Below are 17,644 nucleotides of genomic sequence, written 5' to 3'. Positions count from 1 at the left end.
GCTTTACCTTTTGGTTTTTTTTTTTTTTTTTTTGGAAAATGATGTTTGTTTTCTACCAACCCTATTTCCATTTTCCGTTGAGACAATATACCTTTTATTCGTCCCACAAATATCGAGTGGCTGCTCTGTGCCAGGCACCGTTCTAAATGCCACAGAGAACACAGTGTCTAGGTCCCTATCTCAATAAAATAAACTGTCATTTTAATTAATAAAAATGTAATATAAAAAGCATAATATAAAATATAATATAAAAACATTATATTATCACTCCTCTTTAAAAACTTTTATTCTCTTAACGTTTTAATTGCTGTAGAGCTCACTACTAAAAAAAAAGCTAAGCAGACCACCATCACGACCCCCAAAGTCACCAGGCTAGGCAAAGGAAAGTGGCCTACGTGATGATCAAATGGGGAAGCAGCCGTAGAAACAGAACGTGGTCATTTTGGAAATAGAATGACTAAGGGAGGAAATGACAAGTCCCTGGAGAGGAAATAACTTCAAAGGAGGAAGGCAGGAGGCTGGTAAAAAAATATGCCGTACAAGTGATATTCGACTACCCCAGCATGAGCTGTAAAAAAGGGGAAATAAGCAGCTCAGGAGCCCTTTCCAAATGCATTGCTCATAAGCCATCTGTGTATTGGATTGGAGGAGGACCCCGGTGTCCACACCATGAGAACAGTCAGCGCCAAGAAGGCAGTGTGCCCCGTACCTGGGTCAGCAGCTCAGTTTATAAGTTACTGAATGTACAGAATTGTTCTTGTTTTCTTTAAAGCATTGCTTCTCCTGAGAATCAAGAGTGGCTTTTGTGACACACCTGTTACAGGCAGTCTGTCCTCTGGGGAGGAGAAAACGCCAGGAAAGCGATGATAAGGCAGCAGGGGCCATTCTCCCGTGGACACGTTTGCCCTCTGGTTAACAAAAAGTACAAAGGGCTTTGTGCGATGTTCGCTTCAGGTTCAGAATTTAAACTCACCCCGAGGTTGAAAGAGCATAGAGTCAGTTACAGATAGTGAGTACTTGAACTTGCTTCTTGACTACACACATGTTGCCCCAGGTGAGAGGATCCATGAGCATTGTGAGATCATGGCCGGTCACACATACCTATCTCTAACGTTGCATGTGGTCTCCCGGGTAAGACTTTTTTTTTAATTATAAATTCTTTTTTTTAGGTTTATTTATTTTGAGAGAGAGAGAGCATGTGTGCATACGTATGGGAGCAAGTCGGGGAGGGGCAGAGAGGCAGGGGAGAGAGAGAATCCCCAGCAGGCCCCACACTGTCAGTATGGAGCCCGATGTGGGGCTCGAACTCACACACTGTGACATCTTGACCTGAGCTGAAACCAGGAGTGGGATACTTAACCAGCTGAGTAAGACTTTTCATGGGTTTATCTGTAGCCCATTATTGACAACAACATGAATAAGCCCAGTGAGCCAGAACAGATTCATACCAGCAGAATGGGTGGACAAGAGCTTGATGTAACAGGTGGCTCCTTGCTTTGCTGACACCCCTAAAAATGACCCCAAGGAATGGAGAATTTGGTGAACAGGCATGAACCTTCACTTATTTTTCTGTGATCCATTAAATGGTTTGGACCAGCTTTGAATCCTTCCTGATCAATCAGATGGAAACAAAAAGTGGCGCCTTGCAGGGCCCTTGACTGTTGGCATATAAGATTATTTCAGGTGTGGCCCACAGAGAACATATATCTAGTGTTGGCTGTGTATTTTATTTTTTAATGTTTCTTTAATTTTGAGAGACAGAGGGGCGCCTGGGTGGCTTAGTCGGTTAAGCGTCCGACTTTCACTTAGGTCATGATCTCGCGGTTCGTGGGTTCGAGCCCCGCGTCGGGCTCTGTGCTGACTGCCAGTTCAGAGCCTGGAGCCTGTTTCAGTCTGTGACTCCCTCTCTCTCTGACCCTCCTCTGCTCACGCTGTCTCTCTCTCTCTCTCTCTCCTAGAAATAAATAAAACATTTAAAAAAAAAAAAAAATTTTGAGAGACAGAGAAAAAGAGTGAGTGGGAGAGGGGCACAGAGGGAGGGGACAAAGGATCTCTGCAGTGACACACAGAGCCCAACACGGGGCTTGAACTCATGAACTGTCAGATCATGACCTGAGCTGAAGTCACATGCTTAACCCACTGAGCCACTTAGGCGCCCCTAGGTAATGCATTTTAATGTGCATTGGAAAAAACTAAGAGGGGCACCTGGGTGGTTCAGTCAGTTGAGTGTCCAACTCTTTTTTTTTTTTTTAGTTTAATTATTTATTTTGAGAGGGTTGGGGAGAGCGTGTGAGCTGAGGAGGGGCAGAGACAGAGGGAGAGAGAGAGAGAGAGAATCCCAAGCTGACTCCGATGCAGGGCTCAATCTCACAAACTGCAAGACCATGACCAGAGCCAAAATCAAAATCCAGACACTTAACTGACCGAGCCCCTCAGGCACCCACCAACTCTTGATTTCGGCTCAGCTCACGATCTCACGGTTATGAGATCAAGCCCCGCATCAGGCTCTGAGCTGAGTGTGGAGCCTGCTTGAGATTCTCTGTCTCTCTGCCCTTCTCCTGCTCGCACGCCCCTTCTCTCTCTAAAATAAGATTAAAAATATTTTCAAAAATAATAATAATTGTCAAATTAATGAAGCACTAATAGTGCATTCTAGCAAGGTCCCCATGAATAGGGGAAGTATATTCAAACATGTTGATCCAGTTAAGACCCAAGCCTATTGGAAAACCACAGTATTCAGACATCAGGGAAGAAAATATTTCATTTCCATTGAGTGGCTTTGGAATTTTTTTCTGGCCACAGTCTCTTCCTCAAAGTCTCACTAGTAGCCACGGAAGTCCTGTGACGAGTGGCTTCTTCGTCTGAACCATCAGGATGAATTCAAGGCTGGAGAAAGTTCCACGTTCCCATGGAGAAATCACTTACCCCTTGTGCTCATTCATAGCCGCTGCCATCATCCAGGGCCGTTTTCCTGGGTGTTAGGAAGACAAGGAACCGTTCTTTAAGTTTTTCTTTTTCGCTCATCTAACTTCTCATTCCCAAGGTCACCAGGGCTATTCCCTTCTTTGTCCTCGGTGCCTGTAGATAAACCCACCACAATGGTTATTTGCACCCAGAAGGATGGGAGGGAGCCATGGAGCAGACCAAGGGAATGCGTTGGGTGGCCGGCCCCTTCCACACCCAGGGCTGTCGGGTCCAGCCCAGATCTGCTCGCAGAACAGCTGTAGAAAGAGCACTGTTCACACACAAGTGTCTTAGCCCCCACCTGTCGGCACTCCGAGACAAACTCCTGGGGAAGACCTTCCCTTTGCAAGCGGCTTCTGCCGTGTTTTCCAGGACATGGAATGATCACCTTTAAAAATAATCTCTTTAAAGGATCAAGATGAAAGAGAACGTGAGTATCTGAGTTTCTTTCTGCTGACATCCATTTCTTGCAACTGCCCAACTGCCTGGGCCTCTTACTATGCGAAGGGGTCTGTTACTTGTTATTTCAAATGTTCCCCCTAAGTTAAGGAAGCCCGGAATGATGTCCCTCCAATAACGATCAGAGTAATCGAAAGGTGCTCTGTGTCCCGTGTTTTGAAACCAAAAAGAGAGAATTTATATTTTGTTTAAAAAGCTGTATTCTGCTCAGTTAATTTTTTTTAAGTTTATGTGTTCCTCTAAATGTAAAAGTAGGGGCTCCTGGGGGGCTCAGTCGGTTAAGCGTCCGACTTCAGCTCAGGTCATGATCTTATGGTTCATGGGTTCGAGCCCCGCATCGGGCTCTGTGCTCACAGCTCAGAGCCTGGAGCCTGCTTCAGATTCTGTGTCTCCCTCTCTCTCTGACCCTCCCCTGCTCATGCTGTGTCTCTCTCTCTCTCTCAGAAATAAATAAAACATTAAAAAAAAATTTTTAATGTAAAAGTAATTGAAGGAGGGAGGCTGTTTCAGTATCTCACTTTCAGTTAAATGACTTCGGATCCCTTTGTCCACATTCTGGAGACTTTTCATTCGAGAACTTGTCCGCTTTTACAGAGGCTTTGCTGGAGCAGACGCTCACGGGTGCCCCAGCCTCTCTAGTGACCGACAGCAGCTTTTCCTCAGCCTTCTCTCCTTTACCCGCTTTGCTGAGTCTTTAAAAACCAGCTCCAAAAGACACAACTCTTCTCCATGTTGCAGGATGATGTAAGAAATTACTTAGCTGTCACTTCATTAAAAAAAAAAAAAGCCTAAATATTTCCGAGACCGGAATGCGGATTATTGAACCAGAGCCGCCTCAGGCTCTACAGCACCACAGACGAGTTCTCTCACTGCATCAGGCACGACAGAATAACTGGACCCCGTTGCAAATCTCAGGGCAAGTTCTGATTATGAAATGCACCATTTTGCCGTCTTCCTGACCCTTCGTTCCCTAAGCCTGGCAGAACTGTACTCAGTTCTGTACCTGGTGGCAATGTGCTGCTGTGCAAAGCTGCTGAAATCCATGAGGGAAAAGAAAAGTTAAGGCAACAGCTTCTTGGACAACTCTTTCAAAGAGAGATTCTTTTTTTTTAAGTTCATTTATTTATTTTGAGAGGGAGAGAGAGAGAGCACAAGCAGGGGAAGGCGAGAGAGAGAGAGAGAGAGAGAGAGAGAATCCCAAGCAGGCTCTATGCTGTCAGTGCAGAGCCCAACACGGGGCTCGATCCCACAAACTGTGAGATTGTGACCTGAGCCAAAACCAAGAGTTGGATGCTTAACAGTCTGAACCACCCAGGTGCCCCCAAAGGGCGATTCTTTAAGAGGAAGGAAAAGGAAGGCGGGACAAATGGAAGACAGGAAACGAGAGGGAAAGAGAGGAGATGGGAGGCGAGGAGAGAAAAGGAAGGAGGTGGTCCCATCTCAAGAGCACCTCAGTAGACAGCCCCGTGGGGAAGGGGGCAGCAGCANCCCGCACCCCCCGCCCCAAGCATCTTGTCACAGCTCTTCCCAGTTTCCTCCGTTGGGAGTGTGACCGTGTGTGGCAAGCTGCTTTCTGCCCCAGCGAAAACACGTACATGCTTTACAAAATTCTAACTGTACCGAGGAGTGTGGACTGAACGCATGTTTCCCTTTAGTCCCAAACCTCTATAATCTCCTGGGCTCTGGTTCCCCTGGCCAGAGGGAAAGCCCCAACCCACATGTCATCTTCCAGAAAGATGCTATGCCCATAACAACATAAATGGGGACATACCATATGCACAGTTTGTCGCCCTGATTAAATTAAGGCTGTATTTTTGGAGATTGTTTCATTTCAACTCATATAAACTCTACCTTATTCTTGTTAATGGCCGTATATTATTCCATTATAAAAGCATATCATTATGTACCAGTATTTACATTTAAGCTATTTCCTAAATTGTTTTTTAAGTTTATTTATTTATCTTGAGAGACCGATGGTGAGCAGGGGAGGGGCAGAGAGAGAGAGAGGGAGAAAGAGAATCCCAAGCAGGCTCCATGCTGTCAGCGTGGAGCCCGATGTGGGGCTCTATCCCACGAACCGTGAGATCATGACCTGAGCGGAAATCAAGAGCCAGACGCTTTAAGGACTGAGCCACCCGGGTGCCCCTAACTGTTTTCTGAATTCTTAGGGCAGGATCTAATTCTGATAAATGGCCACACAACTTGAACAACTGAGTTAAAATGTATTTATCGGTTTACCATTCCTCTCCCCCGGGCACACACTGTCATTCACTCATCTGTGAAAATGCTCATGCCATCTTGCAGCTGAGTCAGTGCCAAGCTCTGCAATTTGTGGGCCAAAAGGACAGACTCCAGGGTCACAACTGTCTGTGTTCCATTCTCGGTTCTGTTCCCTGCTCTCTGAGCAACCTCAGGCTACTCAGTCACCCTCTCTGTGCCTTAGTTTTCTCATCTCTCAAACACGAGACTAATCACCGACCCTGCTTCATGCAATGGTGGATATCAGGGGAGATAATCAAGGCTAATTACTTCCTGCGGCGCCTGGCGCAGAAGTTCATAAAGTGTGAGCTCTCCTCATCTGTGAGCCATTGACTAAATCATAAACCATGAACAATAACACGATGCCTGACTTAACAGGCATCCAGAAGATTAAAGGGGAGGGGGCACCTGGGTGGCTCAGTCAGTGGTTAAGCATCCAACTTCAGCTCAGGGCCTGACCTCGTGGTCCGCAAGTTCAAGCCCCGGGCTGGGCTCTGTGCTGACAGCTCGGAGCCTGGAGCCTGCTTCGGACTCCGTGTCTCCCTCTTTCTCTGCCCCTCTCCTGATCACACGCTCTCTCTCCTTCGAAAATAAATAAACAAACAGAAAAAAAAGAAGATGAAGAAGAAGAAAGAGATTAAAGGGGATCTTTCTTCTCTTTGATTGATTACAGGAAGTTACTATTAGCTGACATACACCATGTGTGAGAAAGCTGCACTGCTGTGCGGGGTTTACAAACAGGGAATCCTTTCCAGGCCACCTTTGCTGTAGCTCCTTAAAGGCACTTCTCCCCTCTCTGGTCTGGCCAGAGGTTAGACACAGAATGCTGTTGCCCGTCCATGCCTCTTGCAGAGGTTTTGTCTCTTCCTCAGGGTTGTCCTTCCTCTTTCTTCCCTTTTTGGAGAGTGTGGGTGGGAAAACAGAGGTGGTAAGGGGATTTTGCCTACGCTCTTGGAAACTTTTTTTTTTTTTAACATAATGTGCTTTTAAAAATAATGGAAAATAAACAGGCACAAACCAACCCACAGCACCGTTATCTCTGCTTTGATCTCTCCAAGCCTAGCTGTATATTTACATAGAATGAAATACTTCCTGTTCATCCGAGAGATGCTTGTCACTAACAAGGATCAAAGGGCTCTCTCTGCTCTGGGTCAACTTCTGAGGTTCCGAGTCTGGCTTCAGCTGCCCTGTAAAGATGTATGAGAGAAGCTTTCACTGGTCTGACAGTCAAAGCTCCTACATCCAGGGAAAGCCTTTGTGAACTTCAGGGATTCATATTTGCCATATGTCAAAGGCTTTGAAATATTTACACTGTATGCTTTTTTTAAAAAAACTGTGGTTTATGTATTATTATTCTCTCATGATCCTCAGAGGGGAAGTAGGAACGATTCTGCCACCTTCTCCTAAAGTTAAGAATTCTTGGAAACAAGTCATGGAATCTATGAGAAAGAAGCTAAAATGCTCAACGTGGGCATTTTTCAAAGAAGGAATTTAGTAGAAGACAGGTGCCCGTCTCATTAGTAAAGAGGTTCTATGATGTTGTCAGAGCCGGGGTCCTGCCTCACGTGCCGTCTCTATCGTTGTCTGGGGCACTTACTTATTACTTCCTGCCGTGAGCTGGTGACCTTGGGGTACGGTTTACGCTCCCAAGGAAACGGTGATATTCTGGCCACTTTGAAGGAAACCATCTCGGGGTCTGTTGCATCCCCAGCTACGAACTTTTTAATTTTAGAAATACAAGAGTCCAGAGGGTGGGGATAGCGTGTGTATCAGCCGTGATGCTGATCTGACCCTTGTGAAGGGGGGCAGGGGGGAGGAGCAAGCAGGGAAGGGCAGAGAGAGTCTCCAGTCATGACCAGCTGGTACACAGTCTTGGCCATAACATAACGGGGCCAGGTAGATGGGGGGCGACTCAGGGCAGATCACCTGTTAAGCGGAGCCCTGCACTGAGTCAAAATGCTCCAGCCTCCTGCCCATGAACTTTGGGTTTGCAAAGGAAAACAGCGTGGGGTGTCTATGACCCCAGCAGTGGGCTGGACCCAGCAGGAGAGCACGTCGCGTGGCCCAAGAAGTTATATTCTAAAATCTGTGTGAGCGTGTGCCACCGTCTCCAGCACGGGGCCTGCCTCGCTCACATCCACTCCTGCCCGGCGCCTGTAATCAGGTGAGCTTGCTGCCGCCAAGGGATGTCTTTTAAGCAGCTTCCTCTGCAAGGACATGCGTTTAGACTTTAGCAGATCAGAGCAAGAGGTTAACTTGGACTTGGAGGGGCTGTGCGTCAAGCTGGCCGGGCCGGCTGAGGAATCCGGCAGACTTGAGTCGAAATCCCCACACTGCCACTGGCTGCTGTGGGACCTTAGGCAGGCCGTGTGATCTCTCCTGGGCTCAGGCACATAACGCTCTCCGAAGACAGCATCTCCCAGGGTCCCCTGTCCGCTCTAGCGTTCTGTTTCGGCAGCTTCGCTCTTTCAAGTGAACTAAAGAAAATAAAGATGGAAAGTAAAGCAGAAAGGCGAGCTGGGCTCTTGCAGGGTCGCGAGCTGTGTCCACCTTCCTGATCCAGAGAGTGATGATCGGTGGAGAAGCATAGAAATGAAGCTTCAGGGGCGCCTGGGGGGGCTCAGTCGGTTGAGCGTCCGACTTCGGCTCAGGTCATGATCTCACGGTTCATGGGTTTGAGTCCCATGTCGGGCTCTGTGCTGACAGCTCAGAGCCTGGAGCTGCTTCAGATTCTGTGTCTCCCTCTCTCTCTCTGCCCCTTCCCTGTTCATGCTTACTCGCTCTCTCTTTCTCTCTCAAAAAATAAGTAAACATTAAAAAAAAGAAAAAAGAAATGAAGCTTCAGCAGGTGGCTCCTGACGGGCTCATCTCATCTGGTTCTGCCTAGACCGGTGGCTGCTGCTGGCTCCCGGTGCCACTGCAGAAGACGGAAAGTACGAGAACCAGCGGTCTCTGCTTCTTCCCTTCCCTGCTGCATCCTCTTCCCTCCTCCCTTCGCCGGCACTTATGCTCCTGCCCTTTTTTCTTTTTTAATTTTCTGATGCTTATTTATTTTTGAGATAGAGAAAGAGAGAGAGCACATGAGTGGGGAGGGGCAGAGCGAGGGAGACACAGAATTGGAAGCAGGCTCCAGGCTCTGAGCTGTCAGCACAGAGCCTGACATGGGGCTTCAACTCACGAACCGCGAGATCATGACCTGAGCCGAAGTCGGACGCTTAACTGACTGAGCCGCCCAGGCGCCCCATCCTGCCCTGTTTTCAAGACTCACCTCAAAGATTGCCTGCGATCCTTCACCACCTCCTCCCTACAGCTATCCTAAATCCAGCCTGCACCCCATCTCCCACCTGGACTGGGCGATTGGCTTCGATGAGCCCCTCTGGCCTCCCTGTAGCCCCCCCACCAATCCCTTCCACCCAGCTACCAGATATAAACATCAGCCAGTATAGAATCAAGCCCCAGATCCCTTGTTTACTTCTCTCCAGCCAGCCTGGTCATCTTTCAGTTCCTCCAGCTCACCACTCACTTCACACACACACCACACACACACACACTCCGTCACTCCAGCCCTCACACATTTCTCTTCCCCTGCCTGGATGATCTTGATCTGACTAATTCGTACTCACCCCCAGAGCACGCCCCCTTCTCCTTACACCAATATTTCTCACAACTTCCTGTATTTTCCCTCATTGCCCTTAAGAGAAGTAGAAACCCTATACTGATTTCTGTGAAAATCTGATGGGAGCTTATCTCCGCTACTAGGACCTACGTTGGCGTCAGATCAGGCACTGTTTGTTCACTGCTCTGTCCCCAGCAGAGCACTGGGCACGTAGTAAATGCTTAACACAGTCTTCGGGAACGAATGAATGAATGCATGCATGAGTGAGTGAGTGAATGAATGCATGCATGAACAACATCCCAGATTTCTCCAGTTGGAGCTGGTTACCCCCACAGCTCATTGCTGACTCCACACAGATTCACACATTGCACCGGCAGCTGTATGAAGGTCTCCCAGAAAAGCAATCCCAGTCTTTGCTTTTGCTTCTCTCTCCCAAGTGCATGTTCTGTTTTCCTGCCCCTCTTCCAGCTGTTATACAAAGAAGGGCATTTGCGAGAAATGCCCTTTTTGGAAATTAGTCAGGAGGGGCGCCTGGGTGGCTTAGTCGGTTAAGCGTCCGACTTTCGCTTAGGTCATGATCTCACGGTTCGTGGGTTTGAGCCCTGTGTCGGGCTCTGTGCTGACAGCTCGGAGCCTGGAGCCTGCTTTGAAATCTGTTTCTCTCTCTCTCTCTCTCTCTCTCTCTCTCTCTCTCAAATAAATAAACATTAAAAAATAAGAATAAAAAGATACTGAAGAAAGCAGTTTATTGCCACAGAAAGGTGTTCATAATCTATTATTAAGTGAAAAAAAAAAGATTGTAAAACTGTAGCATATGATCCCATTAAGTTTTAAAATACAACTGACTTGGGGGCGCCTGGGGGGCTCAGTCAGTTAAGCGTCCAACTTTGGCTCAGGTCATGATCTTGCAGTTTGTGGGTTCGAGCCCCGCATTGGGCTCTGTGCTGACAGCTGAGAGCCTGAAGCCTGCTTTGGATTCTGTGTCTCCCTCTCTCTACTCCTCCCCTGCTCATGTTCTGTCTTTCAAAAATAAACATTTTAAAAAATGTTTTAATTCAACTGACTCGGGACACCTGGATGGCTCAGTCAATTAAGCATCCAACTCTTGATTTTGGCTCAGGTTATGACTCACGGTTGTGGGATCAAGCCCCACATTGGGCTCCAGGGTGGGTGTGGAGCCTGAGATTCTCTCTCTCCTCTCTCTGCCCCTCCCTGTGTGCTCTCTAGACAGACAGATAGATAGAGAGATAAAGGAAATACAACTGACCTAGGTGTATACCTGTGAACCAATGTGCACAAGATCTGAGAGGTCGTGAACCAAAGGAGTGACAGTGATTACCTGCGGCAGGCATTTCTGTTTCCTTCTATTTGCTTATCACTATTTATACTCTCTCGGTAATGACTTTTTGTTACTTTTGCAGTAAGAAGAAAGTTCCATGTACAAAAATTGTTGACAATCCCCTAGGATCTCAACTGCAGGAGATTTTATGTGGAACTTCTCAGTGCCCGTTTGTCTGCATTCTACTTAATGCTTCTCAGATACACACATCACAGTGTTTCTCTAAATCCACACTAACCCCCATGTGTTTAAGGTGATATTTTTAGTAGCTGGACATCCAGTTCCATTTTTGTCACAGAAAAACTTTGGGCAAAAAAAAAAAAAAAAGGCCACACTTCTTCACAAACATGATGGATGGTTGGTTATTTTTCCTCTGTTTTATTTATAAACTGTATGTACTAGGAGCTAATAAGCATCAAAAGTATAATTAACTAAATTTAATTGAAGAAAGAAAAAAGCACCTTGAAAGCTAAATACTAAGATGGTATGAAAAGTTACCTCTGAGTGGCAGGATTATGGGTAATTTTCACTGACTTCTTTTTTCTTCCCTGCATTTCCCAATTTTTCTGTGCTAAGTGTGCACTGATATAGTAACAGGTGATTACATTAAACCCCACAGAAACAAACTGCCTTCATGTAATTCAGCAAAAAGTTCAAGTAAGAAGGAGGCTTATTTACTTACCCATTGCTGCAAGGTGATTTTCCTTTGAGGATCAGGTGGTTACAGAACGGGCGTGAGTTCTGAGAATTAGGGAGACTGACTGGGTTTGGTCTGGGCTGTGTCTGGCTTGTGACCATAGATAGACTAGTCACTAACCACCACGTCTCTGCCTCATTGTTCACCAGCTAGTGGACATTTACTGAGCATCTTGTACACACCTGAGTCTGTCCTCGATGCTGGGGACAGAGCAACAAATAGGTGAGCTGTGGTCCCGGTGGTCATGAAACTTCCCATCCAACCCAAGAGAAAGGTAACAAGGACCAGACAAAGAGCACTATTATCAATGGGACAGTAACAGCCAACCTTTACTGAGTACCTACTAAATGCCAGACACTGTTCAGTGAGCTTTGTGTACATAACAACCCACTGAATTCTTTTTAAAATTTTTTAAACGTTGATTTTTGAGAGAGAGAAAGAGTATGAGCAGGGGAGGGGCAGAGAGCGAGGGATACACAGAATCTGAAGCAGCTCCAGGCTCTGAGCTGTCAGCAAAGAGCCCAACACGGTCTCAAACTCACAAAACGCAAGATCATGACCTGAGCCAAAGTCAGATGTTCAACAGACTGAGCCACCCAGGTGCCCCATAACCCACTAAATTCTCACCCCCTGAGGGAGATATTACCATTAGTCCCATTTTACAGACAAGGAAACTGAGGCCCGGAGAGAGTAGCTAATTTGCTCAAAGGCACACAGCTAGAAACTCAACTATGTGCTATGCTGCACTCACATGCAGGTCGTGGTCATCACAAATTAAAACAGTGCCGCAGGAGTACGTTCGGGAGACTTGACAAATTAGACTTCCCTGAGGATATGACCTTTCACCAGAGCCCCGAAGGATGGGTAGGAATAAATCAGGCGAAGAGTGGGGTGGTGGAAACCCACGACTGTGCTCTGGTGCTTCTAAGCCAGCGGTGTTGGTGGAAAGGTTTTTGGCAACGGTAATAACGATGAATTCTTTCTCCTCGCGCCCCCAGGCCCTCCTGGCCAGAGCACTTTATGACAACCACCCAGACTGTTCCTACGAGCTGGCTTTCTGCAGAGGAGACATCTTGACCATTCTAGAACAAAATGTGCCAGAAAGCGAGGGCTGGTGGAAGTGTTTGCTCCATGGGCGACAAGGTCTGGCCCCTGCCAACCGCCTCCAACTGCTCCCGGAGGCCCCCGCTGACAGACCCTGCGCCCCCTTCCTGAAAGGTCTGGAGGAAGCTCTCACCACCTCTGAGGGGACCGACCAGGTGCCCACCCTGCTCAAGCCCCAGGCTCCAGGCCCCGTATACGAGCACATGAAGAGCTGGGTGGTGGGACCCCTGCCCACCACTGCCCAAGTCTACGAATTCCCTGACCTGCCTTCCAGAGCCAGAATCGTCTGTGAAAAGACCCTAAGCCTTCCGAAACAGGTAAGCACGCTTCCAAATAAAACAGGTGGGTCACAGGGCACACAGACCCAGGGGCTTCCCTCTCCCTTGAGTTCTTGGTGTTCTTCAGGAGATCCAATGTGCCAAGTGGGGACCTGGACTAGGCACGATCGGGTCAACTTGTATTTGGCCCCCACATCAGTTATCACTAATCTTCTTGACACCCCGGTGATTCCCGTGCTCTCCAAGACAGCCACATTCTGCAGGAAATCAAATGCCGCGTGGAGTTGTCCACGAAAGTACTGTGGACTTTCACGGCAGTCTTTTTGTGCGCCAGGACTCCCAGGGATGGGTTCAAGGGCAAGAAATCACTCAACAGATTTAACATCTATGTGCCTTTCAACCAAGAAACTGGACTCCCAGAACTGCTACAGAAATATACAGGAAGGCAAAGCTGTATCTGGGTGAGGGGGCCATGGCCATTATAGCATTTTTTGTTTTGGCGAAGTATCATGGACGCCTATAATGTTTGCTGATGGGGAGATGGGTTACACAAGTTTTGGCGTATTTGGCATTCGTGAAAAAAAGATGAAGTAGTTCTTGGAGGCAGAGGAGGAAAAAGAACCATTTAAACAAAAACCAACCCCAAACTCAAATGATCCGTGTGTACGTGTGTGTGCAAGCTCCTACACTGAAAGAATGCACAGCAACAGTGGTTCCCCTTCGGAAGTGGCATCGGTTAAGGGGAAAGTGAAAGAAGGCGTCCAGCAGGGACCTTTATTTCATTCACTACTGTGTCCGCAGCACCTGGGACTGTGACTTGCATGGGTTGGTACTCGGTATATACATGATGAGGAAATGGATCTGTGTGTTATATGCGGCACATATTACAACTGCAATTTAAAAAAAAAAGTCAATTAAAAAACAGAGGAAAAGAAGCACTAGGTAAATGCAGAGCAAAAACTTTTTTAAGAAGGAAAGCAATTTAAAAATCTTTTTAATGTTTATTTTTGAGAGAGGGAGAGATAGACTGGGAGGGGGAAGGGCAGAGAGAGAGGGAGACACAGAATCCAAAGCAGGTTCCAGGCTCTGAGCTGTCAGCACAGAGCTCGATGCGGGGCTTGAACCCAAGAACTGCAAGATCACGACTTGAGCTGAAGTCGGAGGCTCAAGCACCTGAGCCACCCAGGCGCCCCAGAATGAAAGCAATTTAAAGAAGAAAGGAGAAAAATAACCTATTGCTTTCCTCCAGGCCCAGGCCATGAGGAGGGGCTAAGCATGCAGAAGAGATTTGCACGTCTCCGGTTACTGTGGGTGTTCCCTGCAGTGCACACTTTGCTCTCCGCTCAAAGGACACACTCCACCTGGCCAGAGCTCTGGGCAGGGGTCCTGGCTAAGTGTGTGTCCAGGAAGGGCACCCCCCTTGATATACGTGCCAGGGGCCTTGAGAAGCTCCTGTTGACCCCCAGGCCTCCTCCACACCACTTCCAGTGCCTTCAAAAGGAATGGTGTTGGCGTCTTAAAATATTTCGAATACTTTAGATTTTCTAACCCCCGGGCTGCCAGGCGGAGAACCAGACGGCTGCTACACAGAACAGCTGCTACTCAGGGCGCTGGCTCCAAAGCCCAGGAGGGATGCTGCTCGAGCCTTCTGTGACAGCCCCTTTTCTGGAACAACTGGCCCACATCGGAGCCTGGCGTGTTCAGCTGCTGTCTGAGCAGCTGACTCAGAGCAGGGCCGTGGTGGCTATTCCTCCGAGAACGAGTGGCCTTCGCCAAAGTTAATCTGAGTCCCCACCACCACCCAAAAGACAAACAGGTGTGATGACTGTTGTTCATCAGGTAGCCCGAGCACCCAAGCCAGTCCAGGCTCCTCTGACTGTAACGTTTGCTACATGGATGAAGAGACCGGGGACAACATGGCGCCTCATAACCATGGACTTAACGTCTAGACTGACATCGCGATAAACAGAAAGACCAGCTTACTCTCTAAACCTAACTCAGAAAAGGGTCAGAGACTTGTCCTTGCCGTGAAGCGTGTCTGTGATTGGAGCTCGCCCGAGTGAGGCTGTGGCGGCTGACAGAAACCACAGCCACCGAAGGGGAATTCAGAAGCCACGGGCCCTTGGCCACTCGAGTAGGGCCTCTTGAGGTGGCCCCAGTAAAACACCTGGGGAACTTTCCTGCCTTTTTCTCCTGCTTCAGTTCCATCTGTGGCTGCCCCGGGTGCATTTTTGCTCCCTCTTCCCCTACTTTTTGTTTGTATGGCCTTCTCTGTGCTTGGGGGGGGGTGGGGGCTGGGGGGGTCTCTCACAGCAAGAGATGCCACCTGTGGCTTGGAAATCAACAGTGCCGGGTCACCTAGCTTCTGGGGCAGCCACGGCCACACTGGGAGAGTGGACACCTTGCAACAGCCCTGTTTACCTGTCTCCCTCTGTCATTTCTCAATTGTCAAGTTGAGCCTTCTGGTGATTCTAATGCCACTGCTTCTTCTACCACAAGAAGGAAAGAGCTAGAAGAAATGGATGAAAAGCAGTTGAGAATCTTCTGATCCAGGGAAAAGCAGACTTCTTAGCCCCGCTCACATAATCGGGGGCGGGGGGGGGCGGTTAGCCCCGACTCTGCCGAATCCGGGGAAATGCATTCCGGGTGGAAGCGCTCGTCTAGTGCTCTGGGACTAGGCAAGTCCAGCGCTGGCTTTGAGCTGTTTTCCAGCGGGCCTGGAACCGGCCCTAGGGGCCCACTTCACAGACTCCCCTTATCCCTGCGCTGACTGTCCCTAGATTAAGGTTGGCCAAAAATTAAAAAACCAAGAAGGTGAAAAAAGATCACCTTTTCCAACTTGACTAATCCAGGATCCTACATGTCAGAATCAGACATCTCTGTAGCTGGAAGAGACCTCTGTGGGTGTTGAGAACAACTCTTCATTTTACGGATGAGGGAATTCATTTCCAGGGAGGTGAAATGACCCGTCCAGAATCCCAGGGTGTCGAATACCAGAGGCTGAAGCTTCTCTGTGCCTGTCTGTGTGTGGGGCTGTCTATGTCCCTAAACTTTGCATGCCCTTGTTCTCTGTTTTCCTGGCTCTGTGGCTGACACTCTCTGTTCTTTAGCTTTTTTTTTTAAGTTTGTTTTTTTTCTTAATATTTTTTATTTTATTTCTAGGAGAGAAAGAGAGAGAGACAGCGTGAGCAGGGGAGGGTCAGAGAGAGAGGGAGTCACAGACTCTGAAATAGGCTCCAGGCTCTGAGCTGGCAGTCAGCACAGAGCCCGATGCGGGGCTCGAACCCACAAACCGCGAGATCATGACCTAAGCGAAAGTCGGATCCTTAACCGACTAAGCCACCCAGGTGCCCCTAAGTTTATTTGTTTTTGAGAGAGAGAGAGAATGATCTGGGGAAGGGCAGAAAGAGAGGGGAACAGAGGATCGGAAGCAGGGTCTGTGCTGACAGCAGAAAGCTCAAACTCACAAACCATGAGACCATGACCTGAGCCGAAGTCAGACGCATAACCAACTGAGCCACCCTGGTGCCCTCCATTAGCTTTTTTATTGAGATTTAATCCACAGCTCCTAAAGGTCATCTTAGTCACTAGTATCCAAATCAAGAAATAGAACAAAACTAGCACCTCCTGAGTCGCCCCTCCCCCACCTTCTCCAAGTCACTTCCTCCAGAGTTACCACTCTCTGGAGCTTTGTTTTACTTTTTATTCCAACTTCCTCAATATAATAGTCTAGGCTGACTTTTTTTTTTTTCTAATCACCATATAAAGAACATATCTGATGTTGGTTCGAATTCAGAAAGCGGAATCTTTCATATTTCAAGTGAAAAGGGTCCAACTTCCTGATGGAATTCCTCTCGGACCCACTAGTTCCTGAACTGGAGTTTCTGTCTGTCCCCCCAGAGCTTTAGAAATCGTATTTCTCAGACATGTTCCTTAACTGATTACCACCTTGAACCTATGTTTTCCAAGAAACACAAGCATTTCTGACCCAGCTTCCTCCGCCTGAAATTCTATAGGCAGGAAAGTCCCTTTGTTCTCTGTGTGTGGTCTTTAAGGCACCTATGACACGCAAAGTCAGCTACATAAATAAAATGGGGCTTGGGGCTACAGGGGGTAATAGGAAATGGAAGAGTCTGGAAAAGCTCTCTGGTAGGGGAGGGCTTGTGGTGTTAGAATAAGTAGAGGCAGGAGGAAGGGAGAGTGGAGGTGATGTCGGATGGAGTGGCTGGGGACACACCGTGCATGGTCCCTGTGGTTAGCAGGCCTGTGGAATCTTGGATTTAACCCAAACTGCAGTGGAGAACCACTCTCCTAGACCAATCAGCCTGAGACTAGCAGGGACAGAGTCAGGTTTATTGCCCCACCGGAGAGAAAGGGGTCACAACACATAGGGACCACGGGGCATCTCACAAGCAGAATAAAGCAGATAATTAGTTATGGGGACAGGTGGGGTTTGGTGTAAACAAAGCCTGTCTTGATAGGCTCCAAGCAAAACAGGGCAGTGTCTAAAGGGTCAGCATCGGCCCAGACTGCAAAGCTGGCGGGGGCTGCTCCTTCCTTGGGAACCTCCAGATTGAGGTAGAGGTGGAACGTGGCACCTACTATCCCCCCCACCCCCGTCCGAAGCTCTGCGTTGGGGCTGGAAAGCGAGCCTGCCTCTCCGAGAGGAGGATGCTTCCTTCTCGCTGCTAGATCTTCAGACCACAGTGCTCCTGGGAGCCCAGGGCTTTAGAGAACCGGGTTTCTCTGAGTAACAAACAGTTGTCGTTCAGAAGGACGTTACTTTGACAGCTGAGTGTGTCCTGGGGAGAACGGTTTGTCCCGTATGTTTTACAGCTGCTTTATCCGAATCTGTTACTCTAGCCTGATGAGTGGGGGGAGGCTTAGGACCTACTGTCTCAGGATGTACACAGTCTTTCACCCAAACC

At 48.2% G+C, this 17,644-nt stretch overlaps 1 protein-coding gene across 3 annotated transcripts in view; it reads left to right on the top strand.

Moving 5' to 3' along the window:
- Positions 1-17,644, top strand: part of CASS4 (Cas scaffold protein family member 4) — a 33,847-nt gene that overhangs the window by 5,504 nt on the left and 10,699 nt on the right. For all 3 annotated transcript variants that reach the window (XM_077778289.1, XM_077778288.1, XM_077778287.1), the window contains exon 3: positions 12,333-12,755. In XM_077778289.1, the coding sequence (XP_077634415.1) occupies positions 12,333-12,755 (423 nt within the window). The remainder of the gene's footprint in view (positions 1-12,332; positions 12,756-17,644) is intronic.

This window comes from Crocuta crocuta, unplaced genomic scaffold (assembly GCF_008692635.1).
Source record: "Crocuta crocuta isolate KB4526 unplaced genomic scaffold, BGI_CrCroc_1.0 scaffold27, whole genome shotgun sequence".
Lineage (NCBI taxonomy): Eukaryota > Metazoa > Chordata > Mammalia > Carnivora > Hyaenidae > Crocuta > Crocuta crocuta.
Note: the sequence above shows the minus strand (reverse complement) of the source record. Positions and strands in the feature narration are given on the sequence as shown.